The sequence below is a fragment of the Suricata suricatta genome, chromosome 9, assembly GCF_006229205.1.
Source record: "Suricata suricatta isolate VVHF042 chromosome 9, meerkat_22Aug2017_6uvM2_HiC, whole genome shotgun sequence".
NCBI classification, from domain to species: Eukaryota; Metazoa; Chordata; class Mammalia; order Carnivora; family Herpestidae; genus Suricata; species Suricata suricatta.
Genome location: NC_043708.1, coordinates 138,163,122 through 138,183,787, shown reverse-complemented (window position 1 = coordinate 138,183,787; position 20,666 = coordinate 138,163,122). Strand labels below are relative to the sequence as shown.

General features: G+C 61.7%; 2 protein-coding genes across 2 annotated transcripts in view; one reads left to right on the top strand and one right to left on the bottom strand.

The window, feature by feature from the left end:
- IL16 (interleukin 16) overlaps positions 1-8,772 on the top strand; it is an 80,762-nt gene extending 71,990 nt beyond the window's left edge. Inside the window, exons 17-22 of the mRNA XM_029952313.1 lie at positions 8-537; positions 1,641-1,809; positions 3,745-3,846; positions 6,099-6,348; positions 6,520-6,642; positions 8,370-8,772. Of these exons, the coding sequence (XP_029808173.1) occupies positions 8-537; positions 1,641-1,809; positions 3,745-3,846; positions 6,099-6,348; positions 6,520-6,642; positions 8,370-8,563 (1,368 nt within the window). The 3' untranslated portion in view covers positions 8,564-8,772. The remainder of the gene's footprint in view (positions 1-7; positions 538-1,640; positions 1,810-3,744; positions 3,847-6,098; positions 6,349-6,519; positions 6,643-8,369) is intronic.
- A 2,964-nt stretch (positions 8,773-11,736) lies between these two features.
- On the bottom strand, positions 11,737-20,666 carry STARD5 (StAR related lipid transfer domain containing 5). Its single transcript, XM_029950929.1, has 6 exons — positions 20,492-20,666; positions 19,807-19,856; positions 19,326-19,458; positions 14,988-15,105; positions 13,984-14,077; positions 11,737-12,360 (listed from the first exon to the last, which is right to left on the bottom strand). The coding sequence occupies exons 1-6, from the start codon at positions 20,588-20,590 to the stop codon at positions 12,213-12,215; spliced, it is 642 nt and encodes a 213-aa protein (XP_029806789.1). The 5' UTR covers positions 20,591-20,666; the 3' UTR covers positions 11,737-12,212.

The following is a 20,666-nucleotide window of genomic DNA, read 5'->3' as shown; positions in this document are numbered from 1 at the left end:
GGCACAGCCTCCGGGGGAGCAGGAGGGCGGTCGGGGGTCTGGCCTCTCGGGGCCAGGGGCTGCCCCTGCCGCTGAGCCTCGGCCGCCAGAGCCAGAGCAGGTGCCTTGGGGCCCCCCCGCCCCCTCCAACCCCGGGGACCCGGGTGCGTCGGGGTCCCCTCTCCCGGGACGGCAGTCCAGCCAGAAAGCCCTCCCCGCTGACCCCGACCCTCTCCGGAGGCTGCGGTCCACACCCGCCGAGGAGCCTCGAGGCCCGGTGGTCAAGGCCCCCAGCCAGCGGGCACGAAGCTTCCCGCTGTCCAGGACCCCGTCCTGGGAGACGCCGCCGGACGAGCGGTCCAGTCAGCTCTACGCCCTCAGCAGCCGGCTGTCATCGGCCGTCATGAAGTCCTTGCTGTGCCTCCCGTCCTCCGTCTCCGGGGGCCAGACTCCCTGCACCCCCAAGGACGGCGGTTGTCCTGCGTCGGCAGCCAGCGATGCCCCGGCCGCTAACGGGGCTGCAGAGCCGCCTGCCCCGGACACGGGGTTCTCGCTCAAGTGAGTACAACCGGCGCTGCTTTCACCCCCGCTGCCCTTCCCCCCCCCCCCCCCGTCTCGGGGGTACCACAGGGCTGGTCTGCCTGGCGGCTCCTACCCCTGCACCCCCACCCCTGCCCCCACTCGGCCCCGGAAGGGATCCAGGCGCGCCCTGCACTGGGCGTCAGGAGGCCGGGGGCCCAGCCCTGGCTCCGGCACTGACTCCCTGGCCGCGAGCGGGTCCCTCACCCGCGTCCCCTCCTCAGCTGAGACTGGGAGGTGGGCAGGGCTTGCTCCAAAAGCCGGAGGTCATACAGCATTGGCCAGCTGTATGTCTAATTCTGACCCCGCCGAGAAGTGTTTGGGTCCCGTTGGCCCTGACGTTTCACGCTGCGGCCGCTGCAGACAGCCGGGGAAGGAGCAGCAGGGACCTGGTGGCTCACTGAGGGCGGGGCCTGGACGGCCGGACCAGCGCCTGGGTCGCCAGGCGGAGCGGGACAGTGGGAGGCTGAGGGTCCCGGTAGTTGGCTCTCCCGGGCTGAGGAGCTGCCTCCCCCTCGGAATTTACTGCCGTGGGACGTCTTCGCCTTCTGGCAGTAAAGGTCTGCCAACCAGAAGGGGAAATAGTTTCCTGTCACCGAAACCACAGTTTCCTGCAAAATACGGGGGTGTAGCTGGAAAGAACCGGCTACAAATATCAAAATAAGTTCCCGAGAAAAAGGGAGGCCAGTTTCCAGCGGTGTGGGTGCCATCTGTGGTGGTCAGGTGCCCGGGGGACACGCAGGTGCCGTGGGCGGCTGTGGAGGGCAGGGAACGCATGTCTGGGCCGTCAGCCCTGGCGCGGGTCATCCGCAGCGTCCGCTCTACCCGGGGGGCAGATGCCAGGTTTGGAGACACTGACTCTGGAGTCAGACACACCACGGTCTGCGATTGGGAGTCCCAGGCCCGGGCATCTCCGGCCGTGTGACCACACACAAGGCGTTGCCCCTCGTAAGCCCCGGTTTCCGCGTGGCTGGGGTGCAGGGAATATTGGCAGCTGCGCCGATTTCTCGCACCGAAGAACAGAATGCACGCCAACGCCCAGCCCCGCTCTGGGCGGTCAGCGTGCTGTTTCTGTATCAAAGCCTTTCAGAGCTGAGAGAGTACACGGAGGGGCTCGGGGAGCCCACGGAGGCGGACGGCCGGGACCTCTGCGCCCCTCCGTCCGGCCAGTCGGTCATCTCCCTGCTGAGCGCCGAGGAATTAAAGAAGCTAATCGAGGAAGTGAAGGTGCTGGATGAGGCGACCTTAAAGGTAGGCTTCCTTTGCAAGCGCCTACAATGACCAAGGCCGGACTCGAGCACTGGCCAGAGCGGAGGCAGCTCCTTGGAGCTGCGGGAGGCGGCCCCGGGGTCTCCCAGCTCGTGGAGGGAGACGGTGCCTCGCTCCAAGGGAGCTCGGTCACTTCTAAGGGTTTGTGGTCATTGGCTCCTTGCATCTTTTGAACTGTTTTCTGAAGGAGGCAGGTGAGGCTCAAGGTCACAGAGGTTTTCTTTCTCCAAGTTCTGTGCCCCGTGCCCATCCCACGGGCTGCCGGCCTGGCGGTCACGTCCAGATGTTTGAGGGCGGAGCGCTGTCTGTTGTTCCGAGCTCCCGCCCCGGGGACCCGCCCTGCACCAGAGATGGCTGCTTCCAGGCGTGCAAGGGCCCTCAAAGTCCCACTTCCCGTCGGCTGCTGAGCGCAGCTGCAAGCTGCGCAGGGGAGGAAGTGGCAGGGCCCGTGGGGGTCAGCTCAGCTCAGCTCGGCGAGCACCGGCTCAAGGGCTCGCCCCCTCCTGGGTTCCCGGGTCTGCACAGGCGTTTTGCCCCAGAATTGTCTGTCCTGGGGTGCAGGAATGAGGGAGGATCAGAGTTGGAATCCGCAGATCAAGGGTGTGGCCTAGCCTGAGGCACACAAGATTCACGCATCACCTCCACCCTGGGACCCCCCCCCACCCCCCTGCTTTATTCAAATGAACTAGCAGAGGCGGAGGTGTTGGCGGAAGTGTCCTATAAAGTACAGACAGCTGACTCGTGCAGGTGCCGCGGGGAGGCTGTCTGCCTTTCTGCTGGACCAGGGCCTCTGAGAGGGCAGGTAACCTGACAGCTGGGCCACAGGGGGCAGATGTGGGCCAATGCTGGGGCAGAGGTGGGTGTCCCTCTGGGTCCTGGGGACTCCAGAGAAAGGATCACAGCGTCAGCTGCACCACAGGGTCCCAGGGCGCCAGAGCGAGTGAGTTCTTACTCCCCAGCAGCAGGTGCAAACTGCTGGGCCCAGAGCCAGGTCCAGCTGCAGGTGCATCTTATTCGGTCCGCGTGGGGATGCTATAAATTATTAGAGTCCGAATGTGAGAAAATCCGGATTGATGCCCGGTCGTCTGGCTTCTCTTTGCTCAAAGGGGCCAGTCAGTAGCACTGGGTCTACACTGCTACGTGGCCGGCGCTTTCCTGCGGGGGATGTGTCCCCCGGTTCCCTGCAGCTCCCCTCGCCCCCTCATCACCCCCTCACCCCGAAATGTCTCTGGTCTGACAGTTTGCTCCTGTGAGTGATCTGCCTGCCAATCTGCATGCCCCCACCTCGCCCCCACCTCCCCCCCGGCTGCATTTCAGCCCGAGGCCTCAGGTCAAGACCGGGTCAAGCTTCTCGGATTTCAGTCAGTGCAGAAGGACGGCTCGGGCTCCCTGTGAGCCCTCATGCAGGCCGGAAGCCCGTGTGCGTGGGCCTCTGCGGGCATGAGTGTGTGGGTGTGTGCGGACCCGGGACACCCGGCCTCCTTCCTGGGCTGCTGTGCCCCCAGGAGGAGCAGGAAGAGAGAAGGAGCAAGCACTTCCCGCAGAAGAGGGCTGACCCCTGGGGTGGCCAGTGTCGCTGAAATGCAGAGTTGCGTCACCGGCACAGTCACCGACCTGCTGGGTTTCCGGGCTGGCCTAGTGGCACCTGGCAGGTTGAACAGGTGTGGCTGAGGGCGTGCAGCTGGGGAAGGGGGGGAGCTGCACCCGTTGCTTCACACACACACTTCTGGAAGCTTCCGAGGATACCGGAAGGCACGGTCCTCTCTGTCCAGATGATGGGACAGGTTTGAGGAGGTGACGTCACTGGGCACGTGACTGAGCTGGGGCTCGAGATCACATCGGCCCGACGCCTCACACTTGTTAAACTGCTCACGACGGCGCGGTGCACGTTTTAAATATGGGCGTCTCCTTCCGCAGCAACTAGACCAGATCCACGTCACCATCCTGCACAAGGAGGAGGGGGCTGGCCTTGGGTTCAGCCTGGCGGGAGGAGCGGATCTCGAGAACAAGGTGATCACGGTGAGTGGCCCGGCGCTGGGGTGCGTGGGAGCTGGTGGCCATGGCCCTGGAGGGAGAACAGGGGCCCGGAGGAGCTCCTGGCACCAGGCCGCTGTGCGGGGTTCCCGTGGGGGCTGACAGGGCCCATCCTTTCCAAGAGGCAGAGTGACAGTCGCCTCTGTGACCCTGCCGTCCTCCGTAGCGTGCCCTTGTCCCCATTCTTAACGTGACATGGAAGGTGTCTGTGCGCCACACAAGGTGGATGTGCCAGAAGGAACCTGAGTCACCCGTAGAAAATGACAGGCGTCCTGGCCTCGCCGGGTCTGGCCGACCAGAACCTTGCAAGGTTAAGGCCCTGACGCCTGCGCTGCTGCAGGTTCTGTCTGGAGGGAGGTTTAAAAACAATAACAGCAACCACAACCCTGGAACCTGCTAAATGTCACTGAACAGTTTGCTTTAAATGGTCTGTTGTACGTCCTGTGAACTTCAAGCCAACAACCACAGCAAAAATCCGAAGCGAATTTTATCCAATGTCTCGTGTGGGACACACGGAGCAGTCGCCTGCTAAGTACCACACGTGCAGGCAAGAGTGACCGTGACCGTGGGCCTCCGTGAAAAGCTGCGCAGCGGGGCTGATGCCAGCGCGGGACACGGATGCAGAGCTCCCCCCCCCCCCTGCCCCCCGCCGCCTTGTTCCAGTTCTGCCTGCTCGGAGAGCTGGGGGCGTCGGCTTGGAGACCAGCGAGGCTGATGGCGGTTGGCTGGGGCGGCAGGGCCACGCTGGAAAGAGGAAGGGGCGTCCCTGTGCCCGGCTCACCGAGCACAGCCCAGGCTTCCGGTCTTGTGGTCCAGCCCCGTTCCCTCGGCAGCTGCGGAGCCTGTGGGGGGAGCGGGAGGCAGCAGCCCGTGTCGCCTGCACCTCCTCCGCGGACCCGTTATTCTGCCGACGCCCTCGCCCCACTGCTCCTGTCTGGCCCGATGGCTCTGGTCGTCCCCTCCTGCTGGACTGAGCTGTGACGCGGCCTCTCCGTCTGCGGATCCCTGCCGCGCAGCCCTGTTGACTCCGGGTGACGGGCATGGATTTCCTCGTCCGGGCGAAAACGGGCCCTCCAGTTTGTCTCCAGCCAGCACTGAACACACCGCCCTCCCGCCAGGTCACCGGGCCACTTCCACTGGTCATTCTGGAGTCACCGTGTGTGAGCAGTGACTTCCGTCTCCACAAGCAGGCTCTCAACCACACAAAAAGCACCCGAAACCGCGGAGGACGTATTTCTGTCCCCGAGCTCACAGAGAACTGTGCAGGGACGCCCGGTTGGGGGGCTGACCTACTATTTGAAGAGAGGAGAGGGCTGGCCTGAGCGAACAGCACTTGGGAACTTGGTCTGCCCTGAGGGGTGACGTCTCCCCACCCGGTGTGGCCAGCGGCCCTGAGACACTGCAGCCACTCAAACCCCGGAGGAGGCCGCGCGGCCAGGCCTCCCCTCTGCCGGTCGGGCGCGGCCGCTTCTGTGCCTTCCCCGGGGCCTGCAGGAGAGCTCAGCTGAGCCCCGGCCAGGACCGAGGGCCACGCTGGGCGCTCACTGGCTGGTCTAAACCCCTCTGCCCCTCGCCTCAGAAGGCGGACTTGGTGCTGCGGACGCGTCGCCAGTAGAGGAGACGCCCGAGGGGCCCGGGCCGGGCTTCTGCTCGTGCTTGGGCCCCGCGTGTGGCCTGAGGCTCTGCACCGCGTCTGACGGCCGCACCGGCGTTTTCCGAACCCAAGACCACCTAGAGAGACGGGGAGCCTGGTTCCGTGATAACGTGACACGGCTCAGTGACGGCCGTGCCCACTACCCTGGGGTCCTCTTAACACACGTCGGAAGTTTCCTCGTTAAAGGAACAAACACACGAGATTAAAAAAATTTTTTTAACATTTATTTATTTTTGAGAGAGAGACACACAGTGTGAGCAGGGGAGGGGCAGAGAGAGAGGGAGACGCAGAATCTGAAGCAGGTTCGAACTCACCAACCACGAGATCACGACCTGAGCCAAAGTTGGACCCGCAACCGACTGAGCCCCCAGGCGCCCCAGACTTGAGATTTTTTTTAATTGCACATATTTTGCAGAAAGGGGCCAGGAGAGGTGGCCCCTTTGAACTGGATCAGAATTTTTGTGTCGGGGGGAAGCTCTAGAAATGTCCAGACCTCCCAGGAAGCAGCCTTCAGGGCCGGCTGGCTGGCTTGGACCCTCGTGCGGGCCTGACCCCCAGGTCCTGACCCCCTGCTGTCTGCCAGGTGCACAGGGTGTTCCCCCACGGGCTGGCCTCCCAGGAGGGAACCATCCAGAAGGGCAACGAGGTCCTCTCCATCAACGGCAAGTCCCTCAAGGGCGCCACGCACAGCGACGCGCTGGCCATCCTCCGCCAAGCGCGGGACCCGAAGCAGGCCGTGATCGTCACCCGGAAGCCGGCCCTGGAGGCCACGCCCGACCTGAACTCGTCCACGGATTCGGCCTCCGTGGCCAGCGACGTTTCTGTGGATTCCAGTAAGCGCCCCGACTCCCCCGTCCTCCCGGCTGGGGGGGGGGAAGCCCTGTGGCCACGGGGGGCCGGTCCTGCTGCTCGTGATGCTGGCCCTAAGAAGCGTGGGCTGCCACACGGGCGGCTGTGGCCTGGAGGGAGGGTGTCCCTAACTGGTCCCCACGCTCCCCCTGCAGCAGAGGCCACGGTGCACACAGTGACCCTGGAGAAGACCCCGGCGGGGCTGGGCTTCAGCCTGGAAGGCGGCAAGGGCTCCCTGCTCGGGGACAAGCCCCTCACCGTTAACAGGATTTTCAAAGGTGAGCTGTGCGTCCGGCTGATTCCCTCCGGTGGCGAGTGAGGCCTCGGAGCACCTCTGGGCCATGGTGGTCCCTACAAGTCCAAGCCCTGCAAGAGGCAGGCCGGCCACGTAGGGACTGCGTCTGTGCTTTCTGCCTTTGCTCCGTGGCTCGGACGTCCTGGCTACTTCTATTTCCCTGGGTCCTCGTCAGTGACGCAGCCCCAGGCCTGGTCCCCTGGGCATGGCGGGGGGACGGTGAGGCCGGCGCCGCACTGCCCTGGGCACGACAGCAAAAGGGGTCCTGAAACCTGCAGTAATCAATGCGATGATGTAAAATGTTTAAAAATTTGTTTATTTTTGAGAGAGACAGAGCACAAGCAGGGGAGGGGCAGAGAGAGAGGGAGACACAGAATCTGAAACAGGCTCCAGGCTCTGAGCTGTCAGCACAGAGCCCGATGCGGGGCTCAAACCCACGGACCATGAGATCATGACCTGAGCCGAAGCTAGACGCTTAAATGACTGAGCCACCCAGGCACCCCCCCCCCACCTTTTTAAAAAATTTTTTTAATGTGTTTTATTTATTTTTGAGAGACAGAGACAGTGCGAGCAGGGGAAGGTCAGAGAGAGAGAGAGAGAGGGACAGAATCAGAAGTAGCCTCCAGGCTCTGAACTAGCTGTCAGCACAGAGCCTGACTCGGGGCTCAAACCCATGAACCGTGAGATCATGACCTGAGCTGAAGTCAGATGCTTAACCAACTGAGCCACCCAGGCGCCCTTGCCAATGTGACATTTTTAAAAATTAAAATGAATTTTAAAAAATCCATAATGAACAAAATATCAAAGTTTAACCTGAGGCCAGTCTGACTTTCTCCCCGCACACACCCGGCCTCACTGGGCCCCCTGATCCCGGACCGTCGGCTCCTGCCTTCGGTTAACACTTTGACATTTCGTCCATCATGGTGGAGCGGCACTGAGTGGGGGTCCCCGGCTTGTCTGGTGAAGGGTGTGAATGGCCCGCAGCCACCACAGAAAGCCGCCCCCGAGTCCTCCCTGCCCCTCCGTGGCGCGCCCGAGCCGCAGCAGGCCGTGGGGGCCCCGGGCTCCAGGCCGGAGACCTGGGCTCTGGTCTCCGCTCTGCCTCTCACCTGCTGCGGGACCGCGGCCTCCCGGGGCCGCAGGCTCCTCGTCCACGCGCAGGTGGGGGTGCATCTGGGCCTGTCAGACGGGGCCCCACCGTGGCCGCTGGGCCCTGGGGGTGCACGGGGTCCCCCAGGAAGCCCTGCTTACTCCAACTCTGGGGAGGACCTTTTTAACTTTTCTCAGGCCGTTCGGGGCCAGCGAGCTGGGTGGCTCACCCACCCCTCCCCACGCCACCTGCTGCCTGGCCAGCCCGTCAGAAGGGCAAGACCACATGTGAACGGCAGTGGCGGGCTGGCGTCCATGCGGCGTGAGGGCGACGGGCCCGGAGGGTTCGGTAACTCACGGAGGCTCCCCAGCCAGGCTCTGGGCTCCGAGCTGCCGGGACCGCCCTCCTGTGGGGACCGCATGGGCAGCGCCTTTCCCAAGGGCCACGGAGCTGGAGCCTGGCATGCCAACCTCGAAGTCCCCAGTTGAGGAGATGCCCCGTTTGAGAACGAGCGCCAAGCCCCCAAGGGAGGCCCCGGCTCCCCAGAGACCGCGGTGGGAGGAGCCCTTGCTTGTCCCCGTCACCCGAGCCGCCTGTCTTCCTCTTCTCCCCGCTCCCAGGGGCGGCCTCGGAGCCGAGCGAGACAGTCCAGCCGGGAGACGAAATCCTACACTTGGCCGGCACCGCCGCGCAGGGCCTCACGCGGTTCGAGGCCTGGAGCATCATCAAGACACTGCCCGACGGCCCCGTCACTGTCGTCATCCGCAGGAGAGGCCTCCAGGCCTCGGGGACCGCAGCGCCGGGCGACCCCTAGGCCCAGCGGCTCCTCACAGCCGCTAATTCTCAGGGTCACTGCTCATCCCGCCTGGAGGCGGCGGCAGACCTCCCGGGACGGCATCCCGCCGCGGGCAGGGGCACGGTCACCCCCGGGAGGCTGGTACCACCTGCAGGCTGTGGGCAGAGAGCGCAATGACAGTATTGTGGTGCTGTAAATAAAACGGACTCGTTACATTTGATACGAAATCCGTGTCCTGCTTTGCAGGTGCCCCCCGTCCTGGAGCCGCGGGAGGCCGGCCCCCAAACAGCATTTGTGGCTCCTGCGAGGCTGCCCTGAGGGCCAGCCTGGAGAGGCCCGGCCATCCCGCCTCACTGGGCCTGAGCCGGGGCACCCCAAGGGCGGGGCGCAGCCCCCGAGGGTCGTTGTCTCGCGGCTGGTGCCGGCTGGCGGCTGGAACCGCGCGTCGGGGCCGTGAGCCCCAGCGCTCACAGGGGGCCTCGCCCGGGGGCCCGGCTTCCTCACGGCACGGCGGCAGGTGCAAGGGTGAGTGTCCCCGAGAGCGAGAGAGCTTGTGTTGGGGCCACACGGGCGTCTTCTGCTGCACCTGCCCCGCGGGACCCGGCCCAGGCACGGGGCGAGGGGAATGCTTCTGGGCCACTTTGGGAAAACACACTCTACCGCACGAAGCATTTGCAAAACTGGTGTAGGTCGGGTCGGAGACTCGATCCTAGCAAGGGTGGTGTCTCGTTGGGGGGCGAGGTAGCAGAGGAGAGGTGGCACTCCAAGCACGGGCAGGCGTGCCCACAGCACTAGCACGAGGGGCTGGATAAACATTGCTACCACTCACCTACCTGGCGCCAAGCACGGATGGCACTAAAGGGGCCATGTCTTGCTGACGACAGCAGTGCCTACAGGGCACGATTTGCCACCATTGTATCGAGAGGGACCCCAGGGGCCTTGTCCACGACGGCAAACGATGAGGCAGAAAACCGGAGATGTCCGGTGTGGTCACCTCTTAATGCCTGACTACCAAGCTCAGGACAAAGAAACGCATGAGCAGCCGCCAGCGCCCTCGGGCCCGACCCTGGGCCGCCTTCAGCCCCTCGTCTGTCTCGGAGACCAGACAACAGGAAAACGAGCTATTGCCGGGCCAGGAGCGCTGGGGCCGTGTGCCGGGACCTGGCGGCTTCCCCAGCGGGTGAGGAGCTGAAGACCGTTTCCTGGCAGTGAACTCTCGGAAGAGCCACCGGGGCCTCATCTTCTCGAGAGTGCTGTTAGTGACCGGATGGCCGTGAGCGTCTGCTTGCCGACCCGTTCGTCCCGGGAGGCCGGGGGGCTTGGCGTGGCCCTGTCCTGCCTGCTGCCTTGTGCACGGCCTTCTGAATCCCGTGGAGCCCCGGACAGAGGCACCAGCTCTGAGACGCCACGTGGACCGGTTCTCCACGCTTAATAGAAACCCTGAAGCCCCAGCCCGGGAAGGAGCGACTCAGCCCTGGACCCACCCCAGGGGACGTCACCGTGTGCCCACTCGGGGCTGGGGGGCGAGGCCCCGGGACCTGAGGCACAGCCCTGTCCCCACCATCTCGCATGGTGACGATTCCTGTCATCAGGCAGTCGTGGGGCAAGTGGCCAGGTCAGGGACGGAGGACGTGGCTGTCCGTGGGGACTCGGGGGAGGGGACGTGCCCGAGCGCACTGCCAGCCACGGGCCAGGGACACAGCGAGCGTCCTGTGAGGCCGGACAAGACGAGTGAGCGAGAGGCGTAGGCTGGTGTCAGGGCCGGGGCGCAACCGTGGGTGTCAGAAGGTGGCCGCTCGCCCAGCTCATGGACAACATGGCTGCTCAGGACGCCACGGCTGGTCAGCTGTCCAGCGTCCAGGCTGAGGGGTCTCCAGTCTGGGAACCGGCATGGTCCCACAACAAAGTCCCTCTATTTGCCCTTCACGGTTCTGGGATTTCCGTGGGAGGTGTGGCCTCCTCAGCGGCCTTCCCCAGGGCCGAGGCCCAGAATAGCCTCTGCAAGCAGGGTCTCCAGCCCCTCCAGGGACGCCAGGGTCCCCAGCCCCAGGTCAAGGCCGCACGGGTGAGCCTTCCGATGGCCTCTCCCACAGCCCTGGCTCTTGGCTTTGTGCAGGACTTAACCCACCCCCGCAGTATTCCATCTGCCCAGACTGGGGCTGGGGTTTATGTCCCTGCATTGTCCCAGAGACCGGAAGTCCACACACAGGGATGCCAGGGGTGTGAGCAGCAGGCACTGGGCCAGATGCCTGCTTCTGGGCTCCCAGTCCAGTGCTCAGTTTACCCCGAGGCCAGCAGTGTGGCAGGGCCCCCGGGGGGGCCTGGGGAGCATGGCTCTCCACCTGGCTGCACAGGGCGGCCCCGTCCTGCTAGGACCCACCTGCCGGGGTCTCCTGAGCTGATGTGCCCACAGCCGACTGCATCTGGGGATTCAGCCCAGGACCCGCGGACACAGAACAGTGCCGGGCGTTCTTAGTGAAAGTCAAGAGCTGACGCCGACCTCCTGAGAAGTGACGTCACTTCCTGACGGCATGACTGTGGGATCCGTGGCCGCCTCACCACCCGGAGAGAGGGGGCTTTCTCACCCCGGACACGGAGCCTCCCGTTTCCAAGCCGGCTCAGCTGCGGCACATTCAGGAGCCGGGCAGGCCAGGCGGACATGGGGAAGCGAGACACAATGCACAGGACTCTGGAAACTTCCCACAGACGCTTCTAGCCACAACGGGAGGGGGCTCCGGTCAGACGCAGGGATCTTCCTCACCAGCGAGGTGGGGGACCGCAGGGGAGGGTGCCGGAGAATTCCACAGGACTGTGCGGTCCTGGCCGGAGAGACGGAGGGGCCTTCGGGGGGCTGCTGAGGCCCCTCCCAGGAGGCAAGGCCGAACCCCCTGGTCCTGAGGACCCACTGCGGTGGGCGAGGCCCGGGCAGGCCCAGTGGTCTTGCCGTGGAGCCCGGTGCGGGCACTCTGGCCCAGGCTGCTGGCGGGGACCTGCTCTCCAGCCTGCCTGTGACCTGCAGGGTCTGCAGAGGCGGGAGTGGCTCTCCGTCCAGAATCATTCCAGAGAGTTCCTGCCCCAAGGCTGCAGAGCTGGTTTGGGATGGAGGCGCCCTTCCTGGGATGGAGTTAACTCAGGGGAGAGAGGAAAAATAACCCATTCCAACGGGCTGATACAACCAAGTGGAAGATACGACAAAATAAATACTGAATGTATTTTTCCTTAATACTTCTCTCATTTATTAAAACAGTATTTTCCAAGCTGTTTTTTTAGGGGCATCTTTTTAAAGGGGAAGATCTGGTACAGTGTCACCAGGAACACAGATGTGAGGTCTGCGGCACAGGTTGGACCGAGCCCTGGATGCTGAAAAGGCAGCAGAGTCTGGTTTCCGGAATCGATGGGGGTTCCTTCTGACCAGCAGGGACGGGAGGTCTCTGACTGACTGGCATGAAGTGTGGACCACAGGGCATCGCCCGGTGGCCGGCTGGGGGAGGAGCGCACCGCCAGCGGATGGGGCACTGGAGCGGGACGGTGGGGGCCGCTCCGGCCGGCTGGCCTTTGGGAGATGAGCTGTCCCCAGGCGGGTTCCAAATGGGAAGCACGTTCTGCAGCGCCCCGGCGCCCGGGGCTCGGTGGTGAGGGCGCCAGTTCGGGCCGGCTGGGGCGCCCGTCAGTCGTACAAGGTCCTCACCGCCTTCTCCAGGTTGGCGTAGAAGCCGGCCATGCTGCGGGGGAAGAAGGAGTCCACCACGCTCCGCGGCAGGTACCCGCTCAGGTCCGTCTGGAAGAAGGTGACCAGGCTGGTCTTGCCGGGCTCCCTGGGGACAAACCAGAGCAGAGTCACGTCACGTGCTGGTAGCAGGACACCGAGGCTGCGCGCTGGGCCGGCGAGGAGCACCTGCCCCGGGAGGAATGGCCGGGACACGGCGACCCGCCCCCAGAGGCCCCCACAGCACTGCCCGGCCCATCGCAGTCTCTCAAACCTCACGCAGGTCAAGGGCCAGATGAGGAGGCCCTTTGAAGCCCTGCCGCCTCCCGGCCGCACGGAGAGGGAAGCGAGGCCCCGAGAGAGACGGGGTCAGCCGAGGGCATGTCGGCTCCGGGCTGCGGCTCCTCCAGTCTGCGCGGACCGTCAGGTCTGGGGCCTGGACCCCTGCGTCTCAAAGCCTCACGTCCTCTGGGCCCCGCCCGGACGGCACCCTCTGCCGGCTGCCCCTCCCCCTGGGGCTCACCGGAGCCCTCGCAACCCTCCGCAGGAACTCTGCCTGGACACACGAGCAGGTAAGGGAGACGGCTCTGGGGGCGCACACCTGCCCCGGGGGCCACGGTGGACGTGTGCGGCCGCGACCTCCGTGTCCGGCCTCAGCCTTCCGCTAGGTGTTTGGAAACACAGCTCAGCGGAAAGTGTTACCCGCAGTGCTGGACCCGGGGCGTCAGTAATGGCCCGGGACCGCAAGGCCCTCCTGGGACTGCCTGGTGAGGGCATGCTGCTTCCACCCGGCGTCTGTCCCCAACGGAACGGTCACGCTGGGTCATAATCGCAGTGCAAGTTCTTTCACTGTCAGGGGACCTTCACTTATTATTTACATAGAAAGTTCTGGTAACAACCTGCCCGGAGCTGTGAGAACTGCCCCTGAGCGCAGGTCTGGGGCTGGCTTGCACGCCCTCAGAATCACCCGTCAGCCCCTAGCACCCCAGCCTCTTCAGCGTTGAGGGGACGCAGCCCTGTGTGGGACACGGGGTGGGGACGGCCAGCCGCTCCGGGTCCCCCAGCTCGGCGCTGCCAGCCTCTGAAACCTTTCACCCGACATAGATCCCTGGGCCTCCCAGAGCCTCAGTTTTCTCATCTGGTAAATGGGACCACGACATTTTCCCAGCCTGTCTTATGGGGCTGAAGGGAGGAGGTCACACATTAAAACAGCAAGAACACCTCCCTCGGTCCCTCCCCGGGCCTGGTACCGGGGACACCGCACCACTGATGTGTGACGTCACTATGCCTCCCGCGGTCCCGCCCCTGGCCTGGCACCGGGGACGCCGCAGCACTGACGTGTGACGTCACTACGCCTCCCGCGGTCCCGCCCCTGGCCTGGCACCGGGGACGCCGCAGCACTGACGTGTGACGTCACTACGCCTCCCGCGGTCCCGCCCCTGGCCTGGCACCGGGACGCCGCAGCACTGACGTGACGTCACTACGCCTCCCCGCGGTCCCGCCCCTGGCCTGGCACCGGGGACGCCGCACCACTGACGTGTGACGTCACTATGCCTCCCGCGGTCCCGCCCCTGGCCTGGTACCGGGGACGCAGCACCACTGACGTGTGACGTCGAAGCCGACGGAGCTGCAGGCACATCTGTGACTGTACTAACTTCACTCACTGCACAAAGATCCCCAGTTGGGCTACGCAGGTGCGGGCACGTGACGCCGTGCAGGAGGCCGTCCTTACCCGGGCACAGGTTCGCAGAAGCAGCCACAGGGGTGGTTGAACCCCCTCACATACCCCGGCTTCGGGGGGCACGACGGATGTTCTACGTTGACCGCTGGAAGACAGAGCACAACGTCAGTGGGCGACAGCCACCGATAGCCGGGACACCGTGCCTGCCTCGCGCCCGCAGACCCGCTTCGGAAGCCCGAGGGGCCGGCACGGGTGCCTGTGACTTGCCCCTGAGCGTGCCCTCCCCTCCCGTCCGTGTCCCTTACACTCACGCATACACGCTCATGCTCACACACTATGCACACGTACGAGCTCATGCACGCACACACATACACACACACACACACACACACCCTCTCTAAGCCCGCCAACCTCTTAGCGCGGAAAGAACATTTCAGGGTGGAATGCTCGGGGGCAGGAGAGGGGGCCCCCCTGGAACCCGCCATGTGTTCTCAGGCGGGGCCTTCGGCTTCCCGGTGAAAGACGCTGCGGCAGCGCCTCTGCTCCCCGCTGGGGAGGAGGGGGGGTGTCACAACCCCACGGGGAGGTGCTCCCACGGGCTCAGTGACCCGCTGCGCACGAAGGTTCCATGAAGTCACACTGAGTGGTGCATGTCTTCGGTGTAGACTATGAGCCCCAGCAGAAACTGGGGGAGCCGGCCAAATTGATGACTTAGACATAGATTAGTGGGGGCCTGGGCGGTTCAGTCACTTAAGTGTCCAACTTCTACTCAGGTCATGATCTCACAGTTCGTGGGTTTGAGCCCTGTGTCGGGCTCTGTGCTGACAGCTCAGAGCCTGGAGCCTGCGTCTGATTCTGTGTCTCCCTCTCTCTCTGCCCCTCCCCTGCTCGTCTCCCTCTTGAATAAACATTAAGGAAAAAAAATACAAAATCACTAGCGCGGGCCCTCCCACCTCAGCCCTCCGTGGCTCACGACCCCGCCCAGCCCGACGAGGCGACGCCCACGCACACGGGCCGCAGGTGCGGGTCCCTGGTGGCAGCCGGGCAGCACTCACCGTTGGAAGTGAGAGTCCCATCCTCGTACGTCTTGACCAGCACCAGGTCCACGAAATCCCTGGGGGAGATGAGCTTCATGGCGGCGGAGGGGGTGGTGGTCCTGCTGACGCACAGGGTCTGTAAAGCAGAGGGGAGTCGGGCTGCTGGCCGCAGGGTCCCTGCTCCCGCCCACACCCAGGGTCTGGGGAGCTGGGGAGGGGCAGCGATGACCGCGGACTGCAGGGTATAGATCAGGGCCATTCCGAGCTTGTATCTCAGTGTCCCAAGACTTGCCATTGGCTGTGTGTCCAGAGAGAGGCTGTCTGGACAAAGCTCCCAGGCATCCCCCCCGCCCCCAACCTAGCTCTGAGAACTGGGTGTCATTAACCCACTTGCCAGGTGAGGAGACGAAGGAATTCACCACGAAGCTCAGGCGCGGAGACCTGAGCAGCTGGGACACGGGCGAGGGGAGAGGCTCGGTTTTCAGGCTAAGCCTGCACCTGCCTGACCCCGAGATGCCGTGTCCGGGGAGCTTCCTGCTTCCCCACGTCCTGGCCCTGGAGCAAGTACCCCTGGAACCTCTCCACTCCCAAGCACCCCACTGGCCCTCTCTCCCACTCCCTAAGCCAAGGTCACCCTAATCCACCCAGGCTCTAGCCCATGTTTCCCCTCCGTGGCGGCCCCACCCTCTCGGGCTCCCAAAGGAGAAGAACAGGTCAGGTGCGGCTGGGCGGGCCGTCTGGGGGCGGGGGACAGAACAACAGGCAAGTGTGAGTCAGCCCAGGCAGGTGTGAGTCCCCGGGTGGGCAGGCGCTCCCTGTGGGGCACCGGCTCTCCTTTCCCAGGCGAGCCAGCCTCCCGCATTCTTCCCAACACCCCCGCCTGCGCACAGGCTCGCCCTCGCCCTCCCGTCTGCACGTGGCACACCCTACCGGCCGGACTCCGATCACGTGCCGTCCCCACGGCGCCAAAGGGTCACTTCAGGATGCTGCCTCCAATAGTTAGGCAAGGGACGGCATGCCAGAGTCAGAATTTCCTGTTCTCCACTCTTGGGCGTCTACCTTTTTTTTTTTTTTTAAAGGCCAAAGCTTGCTGTTGGAAACAAGGCGTTCGGCTTTTTCTGAGCTCTCACACTTGTAGTAGGAACGACAGAAGCGATTTTTTATTTTTAGTAACGAGGCGGCCTCTACTCCCGATTTCGCTACAGAACGCTCCGGAAGGAGGGGGTCTGGAGACAGAGGTGAAGGGGACACGGGTAAGACACGGGAGGGGCCAGCGCATGTGACCCACACCGCAGGCTCGAGGCTCATCCATCCGTGTCTGTCCATCACTGATCTGACCACTCAAACTCGAGTATTTGAGATTCGTCACCACCGAGCCGAGGCTCTGTCCCTCCATTCTCACCCTTCACGGGACGGTGGGGAGGTACCGCCGGCCGCCCACGGCCTCCTCTCTTCTGCAGCTACTGGCCCCTAAAGGCTCTTTCTTGCTTGCTCTTTTTTTTTTTTTAAGACTTTACTGTTAGGGCATCTCTACATCCAACGTGGGACTTGAAACTACAGCCCCAAGATCAAAACTCGCATGCTGCACTGACCGAGCCTGCGGGGCACCCCCGTTAACTTTCAAAGGGAAAGTCCTCTCTTTTCATGGACACATGACTTAATTCAAGAAGAAAAGACCGCTCTCCCTCCGATGACAGATGTAAAGTATTTTACTTTTAATGGTTAATATTCCTTCATCAACATTTGTAATATAATCATATTATTTTAATAAATTATAATCCTATATCAATCCAGATTTTTATTAATTATTATTATTACTTTTATGTTTTACTTATTTTTGAGAGAAAGAGAGACAGCGTGTGCAGGGGATGGACAGAGAGAGAGGGAGACACAGAATGGGAAGCAGGCTCCAGGCTCTGAGCTGTCAGCACAGAGTCCAACACGAGGCTCAAACCCACGAACCGTGAGATCATGACCTGAGCCAAAGCTGGATGCTCAACCGACTGAGCCACCTAGGCGCCCCTCAATCCAAATGTCTTTAATACGTAGAGCCTTGTGGTCATAGGAGACATAGGACTTCTAAAAATTTGATTTCAACATATAGACATATTTATGATATAGAATGAGGTCTTTGAAGAATAAATATATTGGGATAAAATTCAGTAGCCTACATGCAATAGAAAAATGAGTTCAAGAAAAAATAATAAAAAATCTTGACTAAGGAAAATGTGTTCATGTATGATGAGGAGAATGAAGGCAACAGAAATGTAGATAAAATTACATTTCCTTATAACCCGCAGCCCGCTGACAAATCCTTGAGGAGGGCTGAGTAGAACATTCCGGCAGAAACTGCGTGAGGTCTTCATGTTAATGATTTACTAGTGGGGAAAACAGCCTTATCCTGACAATCCCCAGGCCTCCAAGGATCCCGTGAATCTTTAACATATGAAAGTCTTTCTGGAAACTTCCCTGTCTCTACTTCACCCTACTCTCAAGTATATAGTTAGTCTCTCCTAACAACCGCAGTGCAGCCCTTTCTGGCCCGGGTCCCGTCTCTGGGCTTTAAGAAAACCACCTTTTTGCACCTAAAACATCCTATTCTGTCTTGACATTTGTCCTGGCCCACAGCACATCGACATATTTTTAAAATAAGGGATGGCGGGGCACCTGGGGGGCTCAGTCGGTTGTGCATCTGACTTCGGCTCAGGTCATGATCTCCCGGTTCGTGGGTTCGAGCCCCACGTCGGGCTCTGTGCTGACAGCTCGGAGCCTGGATCCTGCTTCAGATTCTGTGTCTCCCTCTCTCTCTACTCCTCCCCTGCTCATGCTGGTCTCTCAAAAATAAATAAATGTTAAAAAAAAGAAGAAGTGTAAGCACCCAAAACCAATGTACCTGCCGTCACCTCCAGGACGAAAATGCCACTGACCGTCATTTGGTCATGCCAGCTACACGGGCCTTAATTAACCCACAGTTCCTCAACCTGAAGCACTGTGTGTAAGTAGTTATATATTGTCTTCACAATTTTTTCTACCATCTCTGGTAGCACTCTGAGCTGTCAGCACAGAGCCCGACGTGGGGCTCGAACCCACAAACTGCAAGATCGTGGCCTGAGCTGAAGTAGGACACTTAACCGGCTGAGCCACCCAGACGCTCCTGGATAAATTTATTTTAAAATGAAGCTACTTAACTATCACAAGAGGCGGGGAAAGTATCACTTGGCATAGAGGCCACTGTAAACTATCCACACAAAGGGCCTGTTAGAGCGTAATCCTCGCTCAGGTGGAGGCCAGCTGGCTGCTTGTTACTAAGGAGACCAGCAGTGGCAGACGTGTGTCCCACTAGCACCTGAGACTCTTCCATCAGCTACCAGAGAGTAAAACAGAACTGCGGTGTGATGAGGTCACCACGTGTGACTCAGTTGCAGCTTTGTCTCGGTATCTCTTGTGCCCCAGGGGTGTGGCCCCACCCTTCAGGAGCCGGGATGTCCACTCTGTGACAATGGACTGAACTGTAAGTTCAGGCTAAGAAGACCTGGGTCCTCCTGAATGGCCAACCCCCCGAGGGACGGCTGGAGGGTTTACAATGCCACCTCTGTCAACACCCAAGAGGCGTCCCGTCTACACATGTCACACAGGTTGGCTAGGACTTTGTTGTTCTCCTTCTTAACTTCCGTAATCAGAATGAGGTGGGTGCTTAGGCTACACGTTCCTGATGCCTAACGATCTTCAGACGGAACCATCTAGAATTGTGCTAATATGATGGCTAATAGTTCCACGTGGCTATTGAAACTTACATTAGGAGCAGTGAAAAAAAAGAAATGAAATTAACAATTCACTTCTTTGACGCGTTTCAAGGGCCCTGTGGCCACGAGGGGTGAGTGGCTACGTTGGTAGACGGCACGGTTACAGCACGTTACTGTGGGCAGTGCTGGCTCAGATGACACGCATCTCACCAAGGGCGAGACTGTCACCCAGAGCCCCCACCGGGCACAGCCCCGCTGCTGGCAGAGAAGCCCCACCCCCTGGCCAGGACTCTGCGTTCATTACCAGGGCCCCGTCAGAGGGCAGTACTTCAACCACTGCTGGGTCAAATCCGGGCACTGCCCGAGGGGCGTCAGAGCCTGGTTCACACCCCGCTCCTGCATCAGCTGCTGTGTTCTCTGCGCCCCGCTGAGGGCCGCGCCCCCTCACTGGTCACACCGTCTCCCACCTGGACCTGCGCTCGAGCGTTGCGAGCCGCGGGCAGCCTGTGTTTGCTGGGCACCAGGGGGTGCAGGGTCACTGACCCCCGCCAAGAACTGTCACGGACCCCCTCCAGAGGGACGGGGGCGGGTTACGGCTGCTGCCAAGACTTACATCAGTGATGCTTTCGATAATTTCGAAGCCGCTCACGTTCTCATCCCACTGGTCTCTCAGGGTCCCAGCCAGCGGCTTGACGCAGCCCCACACCTTCTCCGGCGTCCCATTCACGATGCCTTCTCCCCGGTACCTGGAGCACGAGAACCAATGTGACGCCAGCATCAACCACACCCTTTTTGTCCTGGGGTCGCATGTCAGGCCCGGATGCCACATCTGTCACTGCTCTCTGAGACAGCCTTGCAGATCGGGGGCTGAGGTTTACCAGCCCGCCCCCCCTCGGGCCTGCAGGAATGGACAGTGAGCTTTCACGAGAGACGGTTTGCTGGAAATGAGCGAGGTAAAAATGAGCCGCTTTTCTGGACGATCTGGTGAGGTGACTCCGGGGTGCTCGGCTAAACTGGGATTATTTTAGGAAGCAAACCCACAGACACCTAAAGAACGGTGTGGCTCTTCTGATGAACTTGGACAAGGCACTTACAGGTTCCCTGGGAACTCCATAGATGGCCTCCAGGAAACTGAGACTCCGTTCTGTCAAAAGGCACAGAATCGCAGAGTTTAGAGCGAGACAGGCTCTGGGAGAGCGCCTGGCCCCTTCCCCTGGTCTGGAAGTCCGGAGCCTCGAGAGATGGGTTCTCCAAGGGTACCCCACTAATGGCTGACAGGGCAGGGGTCCTGGACAAAGCTGAATGTGATGGAGCAAGGGCTCTTAACGGGCTGAGTCGAAGAGCTCTGGGTGTTTTTCAAACCTCCCCCAAATCACCATGCATTTTGTGTCCTCAAGCAATTTCGGTGCATCAGTTAAAAATCATGAGTTGCGCAGGCAAAAACTATTCCCATGCTACCCTCCCAGGGACATAGAGAGGCTCACGCTACACAGGCTTTGGAACCTGGTGTTTCTGGTCCATTTGCTAGCCAGGTGACCTTGGGCAAGGCACCCAGTGAAAAAGTCAGACAATCGTCTCCCGGGGTCAGAGTGCACACAATAGGCCCAGAAATTTTTTTTTTTTTAAAGGAAACAACCCACAAAGGAATCTCCTCCCAATCCAGCTCCTGGCTTTTGGAATGCAGAAAGGAGCGGGAAGAGGAGGAGCCTGGGTCTTGGGAGACCCCGACCCCGGGGAGCAAAGGCCGCACGACCCCTTCCTGCCCAGCTCCTCACTCACGCCTTCCCGGCAAATCTTCCATCCTGACTTGTCTCGCCGGTACTGGAGCATCTTCTCGGCCACCGCCTTGCCCATCTGCGCGGCCACGGCCGGGTCCATCGTGTCGAGGGCCGAGTGTGGCTGCGGGGTCGCGGCCCGGCTGAGCGGCGGCGGCGGCGGGCGCTGGGTCTGGGAG

Coding starts and splice junctions, on each gene's coding strand:
- STARD5 (XM_029950929.1), bottom strand. CDS start 20,590: ATGGACCCGGCCGTGGCCGCGCAGATGGGCAAGGCGGTGGCCGAGAAG. Junction 19,857..20,491: donor GGAAGATTTGCCGGGAAGGC/GTGAGTGAGGAG, acceptor GCCTTTTGACAG/AACGGAGTCTCAGTTTCCTG. Junction 15,106..19,325: donor TTATCGAAAGCATCACTGAT/GTAAGTCTTGGC, acceptor TCTGCTTTACAG/ACCCTGTGCGTCAGCAGGAC.